This window comes from Patella vulgata, chromosome 2 (genome assembly GCF_932274485.2).
Source record: "Patella vulgata chromosome 2, xgPatVulg1.2, whole genome shotgun sequence".
Taxonomy (NCBI): Eukaryota; Metazoa; Mollusca; class Gastropoda; family Patellidae; genus Patella; species Patella vulgata.
Genome location: NC_065880.2, coordinates 47,463,020 through 47,487,427, shown reverse-complemented (window position 1 = coordinate 47,487,427; position 24,408 = coordinate 47,463,020). Strand labels below are relative to the sequence as shown.

Sequence of the window (24,408 nt, the reverse complement as noted above, 5' to 3'; positions counted from 1 at the left end):
AGGTCATACCCCTTTTGATTGGTTGAAATGAAAATGGCCATCACCTTGCATTGGAAGAATGCATAAACTACTATGAACTATGGTTGTGCATGAAGATAATATTTCCTATCAGTCATTGCTTAAACGCTATTTTTTTCAGACCAATATTTATTGTAGTCGATGTGAAGACCATTAGACTGCATGAGCAAGGCTACCTTGGTTATAATTATGATGTACATTGTATGCAGCATCTGTTAATCAAATTTCTGTCCATTGTCAAAACAAATAATATGAGTTGAGATTGAACTATTAAACTTACCTCACAAGTACATATGGTACATGGATCAGAAGGATCTGGGAATCTGTAGCCATGATTTAAAGTTTTGCCATCAAAATTACAGTTTCTACATTCAGGACAACATTGTCCTATTGCTGGATTTCTACAGCTGACAGCAGAACATGTTTTCTTTGAACATTTAAAGGTTCCATTCTTATCAACAAAAAAGAATATCCAAAATTACATTGAAATCCACAAAAATTACAATAAAAATCACCAGATCCAAAAATTACATTGAAATCCCCATAAATTACAATGTAACCACCACAACCACAAAATTTTGAAAACAATGAAGAGAATATGGACTTATAAGATACTGATAAATGGCAAATATTTGATCTGAAATAAATTTTAAAAAGAGGATTGAGATTCTGGATTATACAACCTGAGATTCTAGATTATACAACCTGAGATTCTAGATTATACAACCTGAGATTCTAGATTATACAACCTGAGATTCAAATATCAATAAGAGAGAGAGAGAAATGGGGTTTAACGTCCACTCGACACAAACTAGGTCATTTCGGGACTAACATATGGTTTTTAATTTTTTTTTACATAATTCGATGCGCGTAGGGGTCTTTAGCAGGAAACCGGAGGCCCCGGAGAAAACCCACGAGGTTGGACAGGCGACCCTACTCCTCGCCACATACAACCGGGGATTCGAAACCACGCCAGTCAACTCAATGACAGACTTTATGATACAGCGCGCGCACGCTAACCATTCAGCCATCCACCCCCCAAATATCAATAATAAATCACCAATATTAAATTCCAATAAAACACACTACTTCATGACTTACCCGACATATACATTCACTACATGAATCTTTAACATCAGGGAATGATTGGCCATTATAAAATCTTCTGTTCTCAAACATACAATCACCACATACAGGACAACAATCTTCTGTGACAGGATTAGAACACTGAACAGACGGACAATATTTAGGGTAACATCGAACATTACCATTATTACACGAACAACTTTTACAATCTCTTTCAAACTCTGCTCCATTTTCATAATCACGATTCTGGAACAAACAATGTCCTCCACATTCTGGACAACATTTTCCTTGAATAGGATGAGAACAGGAAGTGGGCGGACATTGTGACCGTCTGCAATCTACGTTGCCATTTTCACAAGTACAAGTTTTACATGCATCACTGGCATCTGGAAAGCTTTGTCCATCTAGGTACATTCTGTCATTGAAAAGACAATTTGTACATTCTAAACAACACTCTCCTTGTACAGGATTCTGACAACTTGCACGAGGACAGTTTGATTCTCGACAATTAATCTGACCATTCAGACAATGACATGATCGGCATTTGTCTGCCACATCTGGAAATTCTTGTCCATTTTTGTACTCTCTTCCATTTAGTGAACAATCTGAACATTCTTTACAACATCCACGTTGAACTGGGTGACTACAGATAGAATTTCTACACTGAATTTTGAAACAATTCATGTTTCCAGCACGACATTCACATTCATTGCACTGATTTGATGCATCTCTAATTCTCCCGCCTTCTCTCACGGTCTGTCCGTTATAATCACAATTTCTACATTCTTTACAGCATTGTCCATCTGTCGGGTTTGAGCACATCACTGGAGGACAAACTTTAGGTTTGCATACTATATCCCCTTCAGTACACTGACACTCTTCACAGCGCTTCTGTTGGCTCGGGAAAGACTGACCATTTCGGTAAGTTCTACCGTCTATTAGACAATCTGAACATACCATACAACAGCCATCTTTGACTGGATACCTACAGAGGGCTGGAGGGCACATGCTATTTTTACAAGAGACAGTACCGTCCCTACATGCACATGTTTCGCATTTATTTCTGGGATTAGTAAAACTCTGACCATTTCTAAACATCTGATTGCCGATTTTACATTCTGAACAAACGGGACAACAATCTTTCATCATGGGGTTGCTACAGGTAACTTGTGGACATTGTTTTTGGTTACATTCAACGTTTCCGTTCTGACATTGACATTTAATACACGGATCTCTTTGATCTTTAAATCTCTGGCCATTTCTCCACAGCAAGCCTTGATACATACAGTCTATAAAATAAATAAAATTGTTTATTTTAGTCATTTTATTTATTCTCTCATGAAATTTTTAAAAAAATGTATGCATTATTCTAGAGAAACCTAGGACGTTTTAATGCGGTGGGCTTATGTAGCTAATGGCTTGATTCATATACGTGATGTATGCATGTACTGCTTGCACTATATGCTTCTGTACAGAATCGAACCTGTGACCCCAGGCATGAAATCCATACACCTCTACCAAGTGAACCAAAGGCATTTTCCCACGACAAAATCTGTACGAAGAATATTTAAACTAGAGACACCACAGGTGCTGTGGAAGTCAAGCTGTCAGAACATTGGACTCTTGACTAAAAGTCCCAGGACTGAGATAAACCTCCAATAAGTGGCGCTTGTTAGGCTGAAAAGGAAAGTGTCTCTATGGGACAAAAAACCAAGATCCACTCACCATATGTTTGTCTCAAAATAACTGAAGTATTGTGTAAACAAGCCATTAAACCCCAATCTATTTCACTTTGTCAGAACATAACTTCCCTCCAATGCCATATTTGCATAGATTTAACAATTTTATCCAATTTATTTTCAATATTAAGAATTAAAACTTACTATCACACATAGGGCAGCATTTTTCATTGGCAGGATTTTTACAATTAACTCTGGGACAAGATGACCTTTGGCACAAAACTTGACCTTGTCGACACAAACAATCTTTACACTTATCATCAGGACTTGAGAAAGTCTGTCCATCAGCATAGGTAAGTCCACCATAATCACAACTCTTAGGACAAACGTGACAACATGAACCTGCCATAGGCATAGTATCTCGACATGGTAGGACTGGACAATCAATCTTACTACATGTTACAGATCCTTCCTGCAATAAAATAATAATATAAGAAAGTCTGCCATCTTGTCAAGACAAGGCTTAAAGTTGCCCTACTAACCCTTTTGATTATTTCGATTTAGTTCTTAGGTTTAAATCAGTTAATGTAGTTACTTTAATCATATTATCAAGAAACCGTGTTATATGTATTAATACACTACCACATTTTTGCATTGTAGGCTTTCATTGGCTATCACACAGGCTTAAAGCCAATCAGCAGTTTAAATTAAAAAAATTGCTGATGATTGCACTGGTTTAATTAGGGGGAATTAAATTTACCCATGCAGAGGATGTGAGGGATGCCTTAGATGGTGCCTGCAGCCATGTAACTAGATTAAAGAAGACAATAAAGATGCATGAGGCTCGGTCTACTTTCTATTTTTAGAACATCTCATGCCACTTAGAAGTACAATCAGTTGAGAAATTGTATGAATAAGGTTGTCGGAAATTGGAATTCATCCAAAATATTTTCAAATCTAAAATACAGTTCTATAATCGTAAGATTTACCTGACAAACACATTCTTGACATGTGTCATTTGGATGAATAAATCTCTGCATACTACGGAAAATACGTCTTTCATAATAACAGAATTCACATGTAGCACAACATTGATTAGGTACAGTAGCTGGGTGACTACAGGCTAGAATAGGACAATTACGAGCAGTGCACACAATTTCTCCATTCTAAAATATAAAAGAGGTCATAATACGGCATGAATACTTTCACTAAAGAAATAAATTACTAAGAACAAACCCAAGCCTGAAAGAAACAATCTTATTTAGAGACTTAATCTGAATAAGGATTGGAGAACAGCCTTTGCCTATAACCTCTCGTAAATAATATATATGTCAGACAATATTAATATGTGAAAGAATATAATTAGGTAAACAAACAAATTATCAGTTTTTCTTACCCTACAATTGCAGATGGAACATTGATTTCTGGGGTCATCAAATTGTTGACCTTCTCTGTACTCTGTATCTCCTAACGTACAGGTAGCTTTACAGCTCGGACAACATGAACCAGGTAATAACTTGGGTTCTAAACAATTTACATCCGGACATTCCATTCGTTCACATTTTACCGATCCATACTGAAATAATCATATCATATTTCATCAAATGAATTGAATTCCACATTTATACCAGATTTGTCTTTGTATCAAAATACTTCAAATGGAGATCAGTGGCTTTAAATTGTCACAAAATAGGTACGAACCTGGCATGAACACACTCGACACTTATCTTCTCCTGGCGGTGAAAACTTCTGTCCATGTTTAAATCTACGACGAAGATATTCACAGCCGTCACATCTTCTACAACACTGATTACGAACTTGTTCAGGATGAGTACATGACGTAGGTGGACAGGTTGATTCTATAGATTTACATGTAACTTGTCCTTGCTTTATAAAAAAACAAAACATATAGGATTATTTTACAATATTTTACTAACATAGAGTAAATATTAAAATCAAATAGATCAATTTCAAAAACTTTTTCCTTTAGTATTCCATATTTACATTTTGACTACATATACAAGTAGCCTACAAATAAAACGATTTTTGTTGAGTCACAAATTAGTGACTTCAATTGGAATTGATTTGGACAATGGGGAGACAACCACAGGAGGTTCCAGGTTTGATCCCGATGTTGGTCAAGAAAGTTTCTCAGGAATTTCTAATCTGGTTTCCCCTTGTCAGTGGTGCAGGATGGAGGGTTTGGCAAGGAAAGGTATCTAGTCATTCAGATGGTACAAAAATAAAGCATGGTTTTGTGTATACCATAAGCAGTATTTTTAAGATCTCCTTACAGTTGGATATTAAAACAAGTGTAGGCCATAGCACCGCTGTCAGGACAAAATTTCCTTCATACTATACTGCATAGAATGTGCAGGTCTACATTACCTGGTTGGTGCAGAAAGTACAATGATTTTTACTCATTTCTGGAAGTGAATATTTTTGTTTTCGGCTATATATCTTCCTTTGTTTTATATAGATTATTAACAGATCATTATCACAAACATTAAATAATCATTATCACAAACATTAAATAATTAACCAAGGAATATTTTTGATACAAACCTGACAAATACAGTTTTCACATGTATCTCTAGGTGATAGAAATCTTTGACCTTCATCATAAACTTGATTATAATATTCACAACCATCACAATCAGGACAACATTGATTATCACTAAACTTTGGTTGTCGACATCTCTTAGAAGGACATTTTTCTTTTTCACATTGAACTTGACCTGTTTGTAAAAGAAAGAGAGATGGTATTTAGGGTTCATCTCTCCTTCCCCCATCAGTCAAAACAATTGTGGCTTGGATGAGTATGGCCTTGGCTAAGTAACTAGGAGGTCCAGGGTTCAATTCTGGTGTTGGTTGAGTAATTTTGTCAGAATTGTCCATCCTGGTTTCGCCTAATCAGTGGTGCATGACTTAAGGCCTGGCAAGGTAAAGAATTTAGTCATTTGAATGAAATGATAAAAACCATATTAAAGTTTCCCTGAAAGTTTACTTACCATCTAAACATGTACAAGTAAGGCACTGTTCTTGTGATACTACATCACCATGTTGATATGTCCTGCCTTGATAATCACAAACTGTAATGAAAATACATGCTTAAAATCAAATCATTTCTCAATAACATTTCAATACACATTCACGAAGAAGCTGTTCTTCATGTTCCACCATGACAAAATGAATTATCTGTATATCCCAAACTGACCAGTATACCAGGCAACTATAGCCTGGTTGATGGTTGATGACCACGGCTGAGTCAAAAGATTCAGAGGTCTTTGATAATTTTCAGATTCCTAACATACCTTATGTTATAGACAGTTCAAAAGCTGAAATATTTACATTTCCAAAGATGAACCTCTGACCTCTCTATCCAAAACCTGACAAAAATGGGATTATATTACTCTAACTCAACTGCGGCTATCAGCCCAAAACAAGCCTAAAACACAAGTCATACATTTCTGACTTGCGGTAGTTATCAGTTGTACTTAAGATTATCTGACACGACACGTATGTATGAAATTATAGTTGCCCCCATTTGCCCCATTTTATTATTAGAACTTATACTTTAATTAACTCTTATAAATTTACTTACCCGGACAAGATGGACAGCAATCACCTCTATTTGTTCTAGGTCTCATACAGGTTAAATCTGGACATCTTTCACTCAATGTACATTCAATATTACCTTGTTTACACATACATTGTTGACATGTCTCACCATCCCCACCTCGTATAAAGTTTTTACCATTTCCGATGACTCTACCATCATATAAACAATCTAAATATAATAAACACATAAATAATCAATCATAATCTTATAAACAACTTGTATAAACAATCTAAATGTAATAAACACATAAACAATCTAAATGTAATAAACACATAAACAATCTAAATATAATAAACAGATAAATAATAATCTTATAAACAGCCTAAAGATACAAATGTATACAGTAGACCTGTAAGTTTATCATATGATCTTATATGTGGACGTATATTGTCATCAGCCCTGTCCGTTCACAATTTGTTTGTGGACACTCTACAGGTCACAATTCTTAACCGATTTTGATGAAACTTGAAATATAGGTTTATCTCCAAAAGATCTTGGTTCCTTTCGATACTGGCATGTATCGGATCGAAACTTCATGGATAATGACCCCTGATTGTACGAATAATCATGCTTTTAGCTAATGGACACTCTAGAGGTCACGATTTATATGAAACTCGAAACGGATGTTTATAACCCAAAGATCTCAGTTCCCTTCGATATTTGCGCATATAGGACTGCAACTTCCTGAATTATCACCCTTGATTGTACGGAAAATCAGTTTTTAGCTTGTGGTCCCCCTAGAGGTCATAATTTTTATCCAATTTAAAAAAAACCCATTAAAATATATCACCGTTACACCAAAAAGATGATTGAGTTTGAATTTCGTGAAAATCGGACTGAAACTGCCGGAGAAAATGGACGCTCTATGTACACAAATAGTATGTAATATCAAGGTTGTGGAGGTCACAATTTTGATGAAACTTAATGCATGTGTTTATGTCCTGTCCCAAAGATCTCTCTTCCTTTTGATATTTGTGCACATCAAACGGTAACTTCCTGGATTATAGCCCCTAATTATACGAATAAATTGCGATTGAGTTCGAATTTCGTAAAAATCAGACTGAAACTGCTCGACAAAATGGCTGCACCTTGAACGCAAATAGTGTAAAATTATGTAATACCAAGTTTGTGAACTCGCTAGAGGTCACAAGTTTTGTACGATTTTCATGAAACTTAAATATATGTTTATATCCCAAAGATCTTAGTTCTTTTCGATATTCACACATATCGGATCGTAACTTCCTGGATTATTGTGGACGTTTAAATATATCAGTGTTACAATCTAATGATGGTTAAGTTCAAATTACGTGAAAATCAGAACAAAACTGCCGAAAAATATGGCCGTTCCTTGTATGCACATACTGTAAGTGTATGTAAAACCAAGGTTGTGGACCCTCTAGGTCAGAATTCTTATCTGATTTTGATGAAACTTAAAATATATGTTTATATCCCAGAGATTTCAATTCCTTTTGATATTCGCGCATATCGGACCATAACTTCCTGGATTATGTCCCCCGATTGTATGAAAAATCGCCTTTTTTTTTTTAACTTGTTTTCTGTCCATCTCTTGCAAAATGTGCATGGCAACCACTTGTTGGTTAATTTTAACGAAATTTACAAAATCCATGCAACGATATTTTGCTCAAAGTATAAAGTAACTGCTTTGATATTCCATAATTAGTTGGCTTTACATAGACCTATGTTGTAAATATGGTAATATGCTTCTTTAATTCACAAGTGGGCAATCTAAAATTTGTGCTCATTTTTTAGTATATTATTTTCTGTATACCAGTACTATGGTTTAATTCTCTCTCCTGTATAATTCTTACCTGAGCAGACAGAACAACATTTACCAGCTGTCACAACACCATGTGTACATTCTAATGAACAAGTTTCTCTAACCCTACAGATAACCTCACCACTACGACAATCACATCTCTGACATGGTGATCTTGGTGTCCATGATTCACCATCACTATATTCACGTCCTTCATGTTCACATGCTGTAAAATAATATCTATTTGTCCAACAGAAATATCATAAATTTAATGCATATGACTACATGGCAAATCATTTTTATAACAGACACTGTGCACAAGGCCACTTGCTTTATCTAAGGGGCACATAACAATTGTCCTTATCTATCTAACAGCTTTAGACTACTTTTGACAATTTGATTTGGTATTGCTCTTGTGGCATTGTGTTGCATCTGCATTAAGTTGAGCAGTCTACCTGAATTTTAGGCAAATCAAAAGGAAAATGCAGACATGCCACATTACTTACTTGTTTTAGCACAATAAGAAGGACAACATTCACCAAGTCTTTTTAATGGATGATCACAAGGCAGATTATTAACAGGACATACTCTAGGTGTACATCTAACCAGGGAATTAAAGCACGAACAATTTAAACACATATTATAGGTAGGCATAAATAAATCTTGATGTTTAAATACTCTTCCCTCGTACGTACAATCTGTAAATATAAATTATAGTAGATTAGATCATTTATAATCATAAACTGTATAGATACTCATAGTTTACAGAAATTCTTAATGCCATAGCTTTACAGAAATTCTTAATGTTACAGAAATTCTTAATGTCATAGCTTTACAGAAATTCTTAATGTCATAGCTTTACAAATCTTCTTCATGTCATACTCATAACTTTACAGAAATTCTGAATGGCATAATCTTGCTCACCATTTTCACAAGATGGGCAACACTGTCCTGGAGGAATTATAGCATTTCTACAATTAACAGACGGACATTCTGGTTCCTGACATTCTACATTTCCTTGATGACATCTACATGTAGAACATTCATCTTTTCGGAATTGTTCACCATCTTCATATAGCTGTCCTTCATAATAACAAGCTGCAAATAGAAATATCAATATTGGTTATTATATAGATTTTGTATTTAGTTTAAAATATGTATAGGGATGAGCTTTGTAGTAAATCCTTTCCCTACCAGTTTAAGACCCAAACCACACTGATACTGATATTGTCAATTCTATGCAAAAAATGTTTCCTGCTACATTAATCACACCTTACACTCTCCTACCATTACAATGTGATCACAAACCTAGTCCGTTTACCACACTTTCACTTTAACAGTGTATTATGTCCCTAAATCCTTCACAATAACTACTTATAACTACAAATTATACAAGAAATACAAATTACTATAAGTAAAAGTAATTAACATACCACGACATCCAGGACAGCATTCACCATCCGGTGTATAAGGATGAGCACAATCTGGTATTCCACACAGTATCTGTTCACACAGTACTTCTCCTCTCTAGAATCAAATCACACCCATTTAAAACAATATCAAAATATCAACAGCAACAAAGCATAATATGCCAAGAGATATTCAGAATTAAAAGGTATTTTAAAATGATCAGTAAATATAAATTCAAGAAAACACAAAATGATCATAACTGATATTGGGAGAAAAAAACAGTTTTATTGATTTTGGAACAAATTTAAACCCCACTTACATTACATGTACAGGTTTGACACGGAGATGGATTCCATTGTTGACCATCAGCATGTCGACCACAATCTAAACATATAGGACAACATTCTCCGTCTGGTTTTACAATACTCTGACAATCATCTAGAGGTATACATGGAAGAGCACGACATGATACATTACCCCTCAAACAATCACAGACAGAACATACATCATTCTCTGGTCGGAATCGTGATCCAGTTGGAAATACTTGACCATTGAAATCACAACCAGCTGAAATACATAATATATTTTTTCTAAATATTTTGCTGCCAGTCCCAAAACAATTTTTCTTGTTATCAAACAATTTTCTATAAAAGACTTATCATTTTATTAGCATGTCTGAGACATTCTAAAAGACAAAATTGTTCAAGAGAGATGTATTTGGTTGTAAATTAGATTTCAATCCAATACACAAAGATTTACTTCACACCCAATATACACTACTTGATCCCATTTGTATACCATAGTGTACTCAACATCTAATATACATATCTAATAAACGTTGTTGTTAGTTAGTTGTATTTTACGTCCGCGTCCACCGAGGTGATATCGCAGACAATATCTAATAAACATTACTATACCTTATTTATATGCAATGTTAGATAGCACACAGGGAGACCATAACACATTATATCATCACTACACATATATATACACCCCATACAGATAATTAACACATTATGTATATTTAAAATTCACAGTAGGTATAAATCACCAAGACAGGTTTGTATATTCAATATACAAGAGAAATAACATAAAAATAATAAGGTTATAACCAACTAACCATCACAGGTTGGACAACATTGATCATCAAGGTGTATAGGATGTTGACAGTATATAGATGGGCAAATAGTTTCAGTACATATAGACATTCCGTTCTGAAAAAAAAAAATTTATATTAGTATTCAACTTTTTTCCACAATAATACATATTTGTAAAATATAGCATCAGAATTCCAGTCTAACAGACATAAATATCTTCTTATCATTAGCTGCTAATAAACATTAGTTAACTTATTTTTGAAATTTAAGCCAAAAGTGCATACAACAATGTAGGGTTGCTACTTCACCTGTATATTTCAGATATGTCCTATGTGATTTTCCAACAGATCAGGAATATGCCAAATCGGACATCAGAATTCCATAAAATATTAACAGTACTGAGTGGATATCCACTACTCATCTCGATTACCGTGGGCAAACAACAATAACATGGCGACTATGCCTAGATTGCATATGAGTGTCAATGCTACACTGATGTAATTTTAAAATACCTTCTTATAAAGAAGACAAACAATGTTTCGACATCACAAACTATTCTTATCATGGACCTTTTGCTTTCATTTTATTGTATTACGTCAAACACATAATTTTGTAGGAATATTACTGACATAAATTTGAATATTGTACGGGAATTGAATATGAAAAATAGTGAGGTTCACCCATTTTTTTGTATTCAGAACACGATATGCTACAAAGCATAAAAATATTTGTAGTTGAAGTCTATTAAAGAGAATGGAAGCTTATTGACCCTATTTCCTGAAGCTGACAAACCACTTCTGGTGACCTAATTCTGGCCTCTATTAAACCCAATGAGCAAATTTTTGAAATAGCATCCCTACAATTGTGCATGACAATTAAGGCTTTGAACTTTTTTGTTTAAGTTTGTTATGGGGAATGGAAGCTTATTGAACCTATTTCCTGAAGCTAACAAGATCTTCTGGTGATTCAATTTTGGTCTCTGTTAACCCTCAATTAAAAATGTCCGATGGGTAAAATTTTGAAACAGAAACCAAGCTTCCAAACAACTAGATCAGGGAGAATTTTTTTCTGGTCACCTCATAGTGTTGTCTAGTTCCAATGCCAGAGTTATAGGTTTGAATCCCAACAATAAAATCTTAACACCCAAATCTGTACAACCATGTCATTAATATGATATCTTGAATTATGAAAGTCAATAATATCAAATGTACCTCACAAACACAACCATCACAGATTGAATTCTTCCATCTTTCTCCTTCATGCTTTTCTTCACCTCGCTGAGTTGTACAGCCTTTAGATAAAATATAAATTAATATCTCTTTCAAAGTTGTCAACAATCGCCACTTTTTTGAAAATTGCATTTTTTGAAATTTTAATCCATATATAGAAATGTCCAAAAGAACTTTTGTTTTAAACAGTTTAAGGATTAGTATGATAGATAAGATATATTACCTGTACAGTTGAGTAAGTTACCAGTAATACCATCATACCATTCATGGTAACAGCTACCACAATTACTTGTTCTACACACACCTGTAGGATGACCTGAAAAACATTTAAATCAAAAAACATTTTAATAAAAAACACCAGTTGTGTACTTTGCAGACAGATCATTGGGGAGGCACAGAGATGAGGTAGACCAACCTTCTAATGTATAGAGTTCCCTCAAAAGCCATTGTTCAACATTTATTAACATTCACCTGAATTAAAAATATGCAGTTTTCAGTCAGTACCCAGGGAATGAAATTATTAGTATAGAAACTTTCTGGTTTATGTAAATAGTCTTGATTACCTGGGCATGTTCTCCCTTTACACATGTCTTCATCACATAGAACTGGCATCTGTCCTACATCACAGTTAGTATACATCTGACTTACTATACACAACCTAAAAAATAAATACAACTTATGAATTACATATATCACAGTTGATACACATACTTACATTATACAACCTATATATTACAGTATACATCTAACTTACAATACATAACCTATATATCAAATCTATACACAATCTATATATTACAGTATACACCTAACTTACAATACACAAAATTTAAAATACAAATTATATATTACAATACACAAAATTTAAAATACAATTTATATATTAATATACCACAGTTAGTATGCATCGCACTTAAAATAGAAGTTATATCTTTTGACGTTTAGAATACATATGACGTACAATAAATAACCTTTAAAATTAATATAAATATGTAAATCGTCATGAAAATATTTAGAGTAAATATAAAATATAAATTTATTGCATTGTTGAGAAGAAGGTTTTAAACCACCAGCTGATTAGATGCTTCGTTTTTACTCTTCCAATATGACACAGACCTTTTCTTAATCCAATCAGAACAGTTTCGACTATGAACACGTCTACAAATATGCAATTAATCTAAATAGTAAATGAAATGACGTCATAACTTACAGAATATTAATCATTTGTACTTACCTGTCATCAGGTGGTGTTGGTCTCCAGGTATTACCTACATATCTACCATCAATACTTATATTTCTCTCTAAATCAATCATATCTATCATGGCCACCTGACGATTTCTACTCAACCAATTAGTTGTTATCTGCCACTGTTCTAAATCTGATACAAATGGACATGGTCTATTAATGCTGATCAAGGTTTCATTATCCAGATTCTTCAACTTCGTCTCAACATACTGTTTTACCAGCATATACATTGGTCCCAGATAATAGTAATTACACATCATTCTATCAAATCCGCTGGCATCAAATCCATAAATATCATAACCATCTCTATCAAATCCATATTTATCAAATCCAAACTTATTATATCCATAGTCGTCAAATATCTTTACTTGAGATATAACTCTATCCATTTTACTTGAACCATTTCTATTGAGACCAAATGAGTTGAAGCCATTTTTGTCAAATCCATACCTATCATAGCCTTGACGATCATACCCCTCTGCATTATATCCATCCAGATTATAAGAATCCACATAAAATCCATAGCGATCAAATCCGCTACTGTCGTATCCATCTCTACCATAACCCTGGTTATTGTAACCCTGGTCAATGTATATACTTTTAGTGTCTACCTCACCATTAGCATTTAGACCAGTGACGTCGTACCCATCTCTGTCAAAACCGACTTGATTAAACCCATGTCTATCGTAGCCCTCTTCATCGTAACCATAATGACGGATTTCAGTTATATTACAATCTGTACCTTTTGTTATAGGCACATACTCTACACACATCTGTAACCTTGACTCCATGACTTCATCAGGGGTTGATTTAAACGGCACCATGGGAATGAACAGTGAACTACGAGGATATCGTAACAAACCATTGTCATATTTCATCTGCCAATCATTCCAGAGTTTATCAATGTACGCCATGAGTGAGAAGTATAATGGATCATAGGGTGCATATTCGCTACTCATATGGCCGCCCACAAATCCCTGATACAATTTTGCAAATATTTCCATACGGATTCTGAAACGCTCGTATGTTGGTTCATTCATGGCTAACTGAACATGAACAGCATCTGGTAAGCTTACACTGGAGTTAAACTGACGTCGTAAACATGGAGACCAATATGGAGGATAATAGTCTTTAAATGGATGATATCTTACACAACCTGTCACGCCCATACCATTTCCACCAAACATATTGGCTGCCCAAATTATAGATTTAGCAGGTTTACCAGCATCAACTGTCCAATCATAATAAGGAATAGAAACTCTGCAATCATTATCCTGCAGGTGTCTTTCAACCAGACGCAAGAAATATCGGTTCCAGGGTAAAAAGGAATTGGTTCCCACAGCTTGCGGTTTATGGTTAGCGTATGTGGATGCTATTTCAAACCATTTATTGGTTGGTTTATCATTTCTTGTCAATTGCAATGAACGAATGGCTCTTTGATACTTTTCCATTTCATCTTCTCTCATATCTCGAACCTCAATTCTTTTCACTGACATCTCACACTGGCATGACACGGTTCCTGTTACTGAACATCTACAAGTCTGGCATCCTACCACAAATGTTTCACCTATACTATAAGTTTTATTATCGTATGTACAACCGCACATATCTTCACATTTTGCTTCTTCACATTGTTTTCCAAATGAATATTTCACAACCTCTGTCTCTCCATCTTCTTCAAGACCTTGACATCTGTCTAAGGTCATAGAACGACACATATATTTATAAGCCGCTGTAGTCCTGTACACATTTAAACCAAGACGATTATGGCCCAAGCATGAAAATCCTGCTCTGAAATAACATAAAATAAAACTTGGTGAAAATAGTTATTACAATTATATGTACGCAGAGATGTATAAGCTTAGACTGAGCTGCATTAAAAAATCTGTTTTAGTTTCAATGAATTTGTAAACCTAAAATAAAGCTCTATCATATACATAAAACACATTTCTTAAGCCTGTTTCAATAATTTTGTTTCATTGCATCTGTTGAGAGATTACATATATGTTCTACAAAAAGACACTTATATCAAGCATCACAAAATTGGTCATCAATAAGTTATACAAATTATTGTCCAATTTACCAATATTTATGTTATGCTTAACAGTTGTCCCATCAGGAAATATATATATATATACAACTATGGGCTTATGAGAGTTGATTTTTGGGAACTGTATCATGTGTTTCTATCTTTGATTTCATATAAATGAACATTACCTATTAAATCCATCCATATCAAATCCAGTTGTATCATAATCTATGATACCATCATATTCTCCCAATCTACTGAAACCTGTAGCATTAAAACCTTCTCTATCATAACCTAACCGATTATAACCAAATCTATCATAACCTTCTAAATCATAACCATTACGATCATAACCTAAAAAAAAAATATATTTCTAAATATACTGTCTAAAATTCTGGGATTAAGGTAAAGCAGTGAAACAAAAATAACAGTGGATTCTAAATCTCTGTTAGTTTCTATATTTAATTATATTATTCTAATTGATATACATAAATTTAAAGAAGACAACATCTTGAGGAATTTCAAGTGTGGTTTCTAACCTTGCCAATCTAATCCACCTTGTGTAAATCTCTCTCTTCCAATCTCAGTTCCTGTTTCTATAGTTACTCGATCACCTGCTATGTTTATTCCAGCAATACTGTAGCCATACCTATTAAATGAATTTTAATCATGAAAATCTAACCATGCATGTCTAAAATAATAATTTAATAAAACACTTTAAAAATATTTCTATACACAATTACAACATAAATATGTAAACTGCTGATGGCTTTAATTTCATCTGGCTCCATTTTCGTTTTCTAATGTAGGTGATAATAATTACCTATCATATCCTTGAAGACTGTATCCAATTATCTTTTTCTTAAAAGCAGGTTCTCGATAGCAACATGCTCCAATCATACATCTATTCTGACAAGCATCAATTGAATTAAAATTATTAGCATTTCCATGACAACCAGTGTAAATAAACTCTTCACACTTCAGAGACCTGTAGTTAAAATGCCACCTTGTTTCACGTTCACTACATTTTCCTTTAAAACAGAAAATTAAGAGCTTATTTTTAAATAAATAAAAGTATTAAATATCTTTCAAATATCAAATAATTTAATTTTCGTTATGTTAGTGTAGTAGGGTGGTATATTCTCTTTAACTATTTTAGTAGGGTGTTATATTCTCTTTAAATATTTTAGTCAGTTTCCATTGTCCTGTGTATTAAGCTAGCCTTGTATTTCCAGTGGTTATAATTACTGTAGTTTATAGTTTAAAGATGCGATTGTAAGATAGTGAGTAGATTTAAGTGTCTTAGAAACTTGCTTTGTTTATCCTAGTTACTAACTTTACTCTTTTATTTTCTGGTCAACTGTCAACATCTCTACTTAATTACAGCACAATTAATCATTAATTTCAAGGTAGGTTTAATATTTGTTTGACTGGACTAGACATTTTAAACTATATAAGTAATGCTAAACCAGTAAATTATTTACTAGCAAATTAATATATATATATATATATAGAAACTAGGTAACTTTATTTCATAAGTAAACATTGATTAAATATATTATCCCCTGTGTAATGTCTTGTTAATTGTAGTGTTTAATTATTTTATAGTGTTCCCAATTGTGTTTTCTTACAACTATATAGGCATCTTTATTTTTCTGAAAAGCACCTGTCTTAGGGTATGTTTGATATCTATTTTTATATCTTTGTCATAACGGATTAAATGTAAATAGATAGTCTTGATATTTTAATACATATAATATAGTACTTATATTATAACTTGCTTCCTGATCTATTAGAAATTATTAGAATATATACATCATTTAATAATTCACTTGTGTAAATAATCATTTTGTATCTTTTCAGTGTTTTTGTTGTTCTGTAAAGTATATATATTGTCTCGTAATAAACTGTTGTTGTTAATTGGTCTCAACTGTTATGTGCAACCCCGACCTGGAGTCGATCATGCGATCCTCCTGCTACATTAGATTTGATAAATTATTCCGATAAAAGATTGTCCTACTGATTCTGTTTCATTTTTCCAGATAACATTGTTGAGATGTATACTTTGCACTCTACTTTCACTATTTAGATAACTGAATTCTTAAATTGTGTGATATGATAGTACCCAAAAGCATTTTTCCCCATCCACGACAAAAGTTAGATTAGCTATAACATTTCTAATTTTTATCAGTTAGGCAAAAGGATCATTTAACCTGTTCTCAAAACGAATCCTATAACTGGCCTTGAAAGCCATTACAAAAGTTTACCCAGGGTCCCAGGTTATCTACCATATTACTTTGGTAACTTCTTCCTTTCTGAACAACCATTTTTTTAATCTTTAAATGGTGTTTAGTAACTGGATAGAGTAAAAACAAAAACACATACTTATGGAAATCAGCTACTACAGTATTTAAGGCGACATTACGAAGAGTATTCTCTCAAAGTTATCAAGCTTACTATAATTAGATATTTTCCGTAAGTATGTGTTTTTGTTTTTAACCATTTTTTGCTAAAATTCTATGATGGACAACCGAATATCCCCAAATAAACATGTACCTGTATCTACAGGTAAACTGCAGATATCTACAGCTAAATACTGACATAGATGACCATCATATCCTGGTGGACAAATACATGTTATTAAAGATGGTTCTTCTGGCCATATAGATGGTCTACATTCACCACCATGTTTACATGGATTAGGCTTACAATAATCTGAAATAATCAATACAATAAGGTTATATTTTCAACATCTTATTTTGTACATCATATATCTTTTTATTTCTTTCAAGCTAAGCATAGGAATTCATAAATTTAGTTTTTTTTATCCAAATAACATCTGCAAATAATCTTTGTGTGGCATTTAGTTGTTGAGTACAATAAATACATAACACAATTTATATGGAAAACAATCACTGATTTGTACACATATAGCTCGATGTTTCGACAAGTGTTCTGTTATTGTACCATAGCTTGTTTCGTCAAGGGGGGGGTTGGATGGCCGAATGGTTAGCATGTGCGCGCTGTATCATAAGACCTGTCATTGAGTCAACTGACGTGGTTTCGAATCCCCGGTTGTACGTGACAAGGAGTAGGGTTGCCTGTCCAACCTCGTGGGTTTTCTTTGGGTCCTCCGGTTTCTTCCCACTGCTAAAGACCCCTACACGCAAGCGAATTATTGAAATAAAATTAAACCATGTTAGTCCCAAAATGACCTAGTTTGTGTCGAGTGGACGTTAAACCCCATTTCTCTCTCTCTCTCTTGTTTCCTCAAGTTTCTTTAAATCTTTTGAAACTTACCTCTTTCTGAGTGACAATCAACTTCCATATTATTGAAATACCAGGTGGCCTTACAATCACCACAGTAACCAAAGTGGCAGACAGCTTCAGGATATGCAGGACACAGTCCCGTTAAACAAGGGTTTTCTGTGCATGTTGTACTCGTACTTTCACAAGCACATGGTGATAATAACGGCTCTGCTTCTATACAAAACCTACTAGATGGCAGGGACTGAGTTGGTGAAAATTTGGCTGGTACCATAGCTAAAAGAACAATTGATTGTAGTCATAAGTAATGAGTTTATTCTGAAATATACTCACAAATTAAATATAATATCTCATCAGTATTGTGCATGCAGTGGCAGAGCATGACTTAGACTTTTTTTCTAAAATATTTTGCATGCAGGAGACTTCAGCTTATAATGCAAACGTTTATTTTTCTTCTGATATATTTTCAATCCTAAAATAATATTTTTCAGTGATGTTTAGGATTGCGGCCAAGGTATCAGGTGTGTGTTGTAATATATTGGCATTGTGAAGATGGTTTTAATGATTTCTTTCAAGTTTTCTTACTTGTAACATCTTTAATCTGTGTCACCCAGAACTGATCATACCACAAGTTAGGTACAGGATCTAGAGGCTCACAAGTTCTATGTAACGTCATTAAAAATCCTTTGGCTTGATTTCCTAATGCCTCCATTATTACAAAAGAATGTATAAGACTAAAAGGACCATTAAACATAGCATTACAACTGTTCAAATCATAGCCATTTATATCAAAACCAAACTTGTCTCTTCCTAATCGAGATAAACCTGGAAAAAAGTAATAATAACATGGTTAAAGAGTGAATCAAAAATCTTTCATAAAAAAATTAATCTACTCCTCATTATTTAAATATTTATCAAAATATAAATCTTTCATTGGGGAAGAAGAAGGATTCATTAATAAATAGGTTTCTTTTTCATACCATCCCAATGACTAGATGTTGTTCCTTACCATGCCCTCCGTCCTACACCACTGACAAAGGTAAACAAAATGCTGGAATATCCCAAGGAACTTTCTCAGTGAACACCAGGACCGAACCCGAGACCTCCTGATTAGCAAATCAGCACCCTAGCCACTAAGCCAGCCTATGTTCACCGTCATATTAAATATTAAGATAGTATCAAGTATCCAAATTTATGGCAAATTCTCTTGAATAAATGACAAACATTATTTTTAATATAAACAACTCAAACACAAAAATGGTAGATGCTATTGTTTATTTGTTGATTTCTCGAAGGCCTACGACAATGTTCGACATGATATTTTGAAATTTGTTTTATTAAAGAATAATGTGAAAGGGAATTTTTTCCAAGTAATTAACTCCATGTATTCTCAGCTAAAGTCCTGTGTCAAGTCAGATCAACTGACTTTGTCAAAGTACTACGGGAATAAGACAAGGGGGTATGATTAACCCATTCCTTTTTACATTATTCTTGAATGATTTACTGAAAATGTTGCAAAAAAATGATTGTTCAGGAATTTCTGTTAATAATAATGTCCTAAATATTTCAGCCTTAATGTACGCTGATGACATACCATCAGGTACAGATACAGTCAGGAGGTTACAAAAGCAAATTAATTGTATTTCTATTACGGTATGAAAATTAACTTAAGTAAAACAAAAGTGGTATTATGAAGGAGAGACAATCGAGGCTGTCTCAGCATATAAATATTTAGGTCTTCTATTTACCCCTAAATTAGTTTGGTATAGCACCTGCTCTCATCTAGCCCAACAAGGAACAAAAGCTATGAATATGCTTTATAAATTTAGCTGTAAATTCAATTTAACAACAGAGAAATCCCTCTTTTTGTTTGATACGATGGTAACATCCCTTCTTACATATGGTTCTGAAGTATGGGGTTATGTTGAGTATCCAAATATTGAACAAGTGCACCTTAAATTTTATAAGAGACTTCTACATGTCAACTCAACCACACCCTCAGCAAAGCAGGGAGGCACCCTATTCATAAGTATAAAATGATTAAATATTGGCTCAAAATAACAAGGATGTCTGTCGATAGACACCCTAACACATGGTTTAAACTTCTATACAATTCGCATTGTATAGGTCGCACAACGTGGGCGATACATATCGAAATGTCTCTAGATAAGTTGGGACTGCAACATGCCTTGGTAGACCAAAGTGTTGGTATCATTTCCTGTTTTTTAAGCTTAGTTAAGAGTCGTTTAATCAGTATTAATGAATAAACTTGGATAGAAAATTTGGAGGCATCTGAAAAACACTACTTGTATAAGAAGTATAAGTCTAGTTTAGTATTTGAAAATTAGTTGTATCAATACCAGGGGAGGAAGACACATTGTCTCAGGAACCTGGCAAACCCCCTCCTGCAAAAATTCCTGGATCCGCTCCTGCTTACCTTGTCTATCTAAACAATTCATATCATAACCATCATCACTATATCTATCTGATGTATCTTGGTTACCATTTCTATCAACACCATCTATATTATAGCCATATTGATCATAACCTTCTCTATCTTTACCATATCTATTGTAACCATAACTATCATAACCTTCACGATCATAACCATCTCTATTAAAACCTGACATAAAATATAACAATGATTATCTCTTTAAGTAATTTATCATCTTGTTTGTGAAAGTCTTTTTCAAAATGATGTTACATTTGTAGATTTCCATTCAAGGAAGAAAGGGATAAAAAGAAATTTTACATTTACTTCAAGCCACTGATTGTCATTTGAATGATTTTGAATCCCATGCTGACTACAATAGATCGACAGTTGAATGTCAAAAAAAAATATCAGTGCAAAATTGTTCAATTCAATCAAGTATTTTTTACACTGCAGATGATATACTTGTTTATTAGTCATGGAGATTATTAACCTTTGATGTGTCAGTTTTGTTTTTTTAATTGAATTTTAAATTATCAATTTCAGTACATTTTAGCATGGATCAAGCCATGGAAAATAAGATATTGCCAAAAAATATAATGGAACCTCCAGGTTACCAATCCAGTGTCTTACTCACTAAGCCAGTGCATCTCCCCTCCATAAAACAATAATCATAATAGTGCTGTACATTTATGAGAAATACCTAATTTGCATAATTTCCTATTCAATATCTATAGATATTTAAACTGAGAGATTAAACTTTCTTACCATCTGGTCTGAATCCATATCTATTGAATCTAAGTAGATCATTATCTTCTATATTATAACCAAATTGATTATATCTATTGATAGTATCAACTACTTCTGGACTCTGATCTCCTCTCTGTACTCCTGGGCTTCCTGGAAGTGTTGGCACCGTAACATTACACATACCACCCTTTGATGGTAATGCATAAGTTACACATAATGCCTCAGAATCCAATGCGTCTGATGGTGGAATATTAAATGGAATCATTGGAATATTACCAAAAACAACTGGATATTTAAATTTGTTATCATGTCGTTTCTGCCATGACCAATATAACATATCAATATAAGCATGGATGGCATAGAAAACTGGATCATACGGACTTGATGATGTAGCCATGTCTCCACCAATATAATTATGAACATAAGCAGCATAGGTTTCAAGGCATAAGCTCATTTCTGTGTAGTCTTCAGATGCAATGGCCAATGCAATTTCAACAGCAGTTGGTAGCTTAACACTTACATTGAAATTTCTCATAATACATGGCCTCCATGGTTTTGAACCACCGAATGGGTGATCTGTAACACATCCACTTTGACTATTACCATCTCCACCAAAATAATCTGTCTGCCAGATTACAGCATTGCTAAAATCACCAACATCAGTCGAGAAATCTACATAAGGTAAAACAACATTACAGTCTATTTCCCGTAACTTCTGCTCCAAACGGCGTAAGAAGAGTCGATGCCATGGTAAATAGAATTGCCCGCCGTTAGAATGCATGCCATGTTTCATATATAAATCTCTGTATTCTTCCCAGATACTCACATCACCAAAACCTCTTAACTGTATGACAGCATTTTGAAATCTGACCAGTTCTTCTCTAGTCATATCTCTTATTTCCTTTCTTACTGTCATCTGTTCACAACTAAAATAAAAACATCAAAATAAAAACAATGTCATATAGTGATAAACTCTGTAATTGTGTATCCATAAAATTGTACCATGTGTAAATAAGTTCAATTACTAAATGCTATGAAAGAAGTTGTAAAATATTAAATTATTACATGTATATGCATCCTATCTATGCTAAAGATCAAAAGTAAAATAAGTTAGTATTAATTGTAAGTCATAATCAAGAGATACACTACATATGTACTACATATGATGAGCTGCTCCTCAGATGATCATAAGCCAAACTATTACCTTTACATTATACTTTTCTTTTTCAGACAAAAGAACAGAGAAACTCCAAAGAAACTGAACTTCTTACTCATGGTTTTAAATTGCAATATATGTTAAACATTGTATAAAATCCAAGACATTATAACAATGTAGATTTGGAAAGCTACAATTTCTCTACAATTTTTCTACAAAATAATGCAATTCAGAGAGATATGAAATTTTTGCATTTTCGATTGCCATCATATCAATTTTACTTCGTTAGCCAGACAAGTACTATTTTGATAATAAATTTGCTTCTAAATTTGAATGTTTCATGATTAAAATTGTTTCATGATTAAAATTGTTTCATGATTAAAATTGTTTCTAAAATAAAACATGTTTTAATAAGTTTTTTGTATTTACCTGCATTGTAATCCACCACCATTAAGACACGTACAAGACTGACAGCCTAATCTTAATGCATCTCCTACTTTATAATCTTTAGTACAACCAGTATCTGTTAAACAACCAGCTTCTTCACATGTCATACCAGGTGTAAAACTTATAACTTCAGATTCACTATCACCATGTGGCTGCCTGTGTAGAGCTTGACATTCAGAGAAATGCAAGGACTGAAAACAGATTCAAGTTATGTGACTTCTTAAAATGTGAAAAATCATTGTCTCTGATAACCAATGTGAAATGATATTAGGTGCCTTTTATACGCATATAAATGGTGAAATTTTGTTCATATTTGAAGATTTAATGGCAATTATTTTCTATTCTACAAGAATTTTCAAGGATTCAGTTTGTAAGAATCTGCACACATATCAGATTCTGATATTCTCAAAAGCGTGTTTTTACAGTTGCTTCTAAATTTGAATGTTTCATGATTATTCTAAAATTGTTTCTAATATAAAACATGTTTTAATAAGTTTTGACTTTGAAGCTGACTAGAAAAGAAAACAGTACACATATAATGTACAAGGTTTCCGAAAAACAAATCTTCTACTCTACCTGGCATTCAACTTGAAGACGATGTGAGCCTTGTGCTATATCACTGACTATTGTTGAATATGTTCTGAAACAACAGGCTCCTTTCATTGTCATTCCTTCACAATCAGTTTCTGTTACAAAATTATTAGGATTTCCACCACATCCTTGAATACAAAGAGAATATAATATGACTACTGTGGTTGGTAATATAACCAGGAAATTATGGGGTGGAGGTGGGGGTGGGGATCGTGGGTGGGGGGCAGCATATGCAAAATATATGTTCCTATTACTACCATCTATTAGAATGGACAAGATTGGTTTCAGATATTAATTCATCTATATACATACAGAATAAGATAATTGATGAAATTAGATTTAATTGATGCCACAATAATAATCAAATGGTATGTAAAAGAAATCTTTTGGTGATTTGTAACTGATTTGGAAGATATTCCTACAACTATGAGTATTACCTGTAAAATTAAATGGTAAACAATGTTGAGTATGTTTATCGTAGAAATATCTGGGTATAGTTTCACTACAGGTTCCTGCATCTGGTGGAAAACTACAAGGATTGCGTCTGATCTGACAAGTACTACCATCATATGG

At 33.5% G+C, this 24,408-nt stretch overlaps 1 protein-coding gene and 1 long non-coding RNA gene across 2 annotated transcripts in view; one reads left to right on the top strand and one right to left on the bottom strand.

Moving 5' to 3' along the window:
• Positions 1–23,128, top strand: part of LOC130010872 (uncharacterized) — a 29,293-nt gene extending 6,165 nt beyond the window's left edge. The window contains exon 3 of the long non-coding RNA XR_008786167.1: positions 22,872–23,128. This is a non-coding gene — a long non-coding RNA (uncharacterized LOC130010872). The remainder of the gene's footprint in view (positions 1–22,871) is intronic.
• On the bottom strand, positions 18,206–24,313 carry LOC126809496 (uncharacterized). The gene is made up of 7 exons (XM_050534110.2): positions 24,273–24,313; positions 23,821–23,963; positions 23,227–23,435; positions 21,660–22,567; positions 20,898–21,083; positions 19,046–19,285; positions 18,206–18,736 (listed from the first exon to the last, which is right to left on the bottom strand). The coding sequence occupies exons 2-7, from the start codon at positions 23,911–23,913 to the stop codon at positions 18,474–18,476; spliced, it is 1,899 nt and encodes a 632-aa protein (XP_050390067.2). The 5' UTR covers positions 23,914–23,963; positions 24,273–24,313; the 3' UTR covers positions 18,206–18,473.
• Positions 24,314–24,408: the final 95 nt, after the last annotated feature.

What these genes read in the sequence shown, in the direction of transcription:
- LOC126809496 (XM_050534110.2), bottom strand. Translation starts at nt 23,913, where the DNA reads ATGACAATGAAAGGAGCCTGTTGTTTCAGAACATATTCAACAATAGTC. An exon ending in GAATTGTTTAGATAGACAAG is followed by an intron (nt 19,286 to 20,897) that starts GTAAGCAGGAGC and finishes ACTTTTTTCCAG; the next exon opens with GTTTATCTCGATTAGGAAGA. An exon ending in ACAGATTAAAGATGTTACAA is followed by an intron (nt 18,737 to 19,045) that starts GTAAGAAAACTT and finishes TTGTTCTTTTAG; the next exon opens with CTATGGTACCAGCCAAATTT.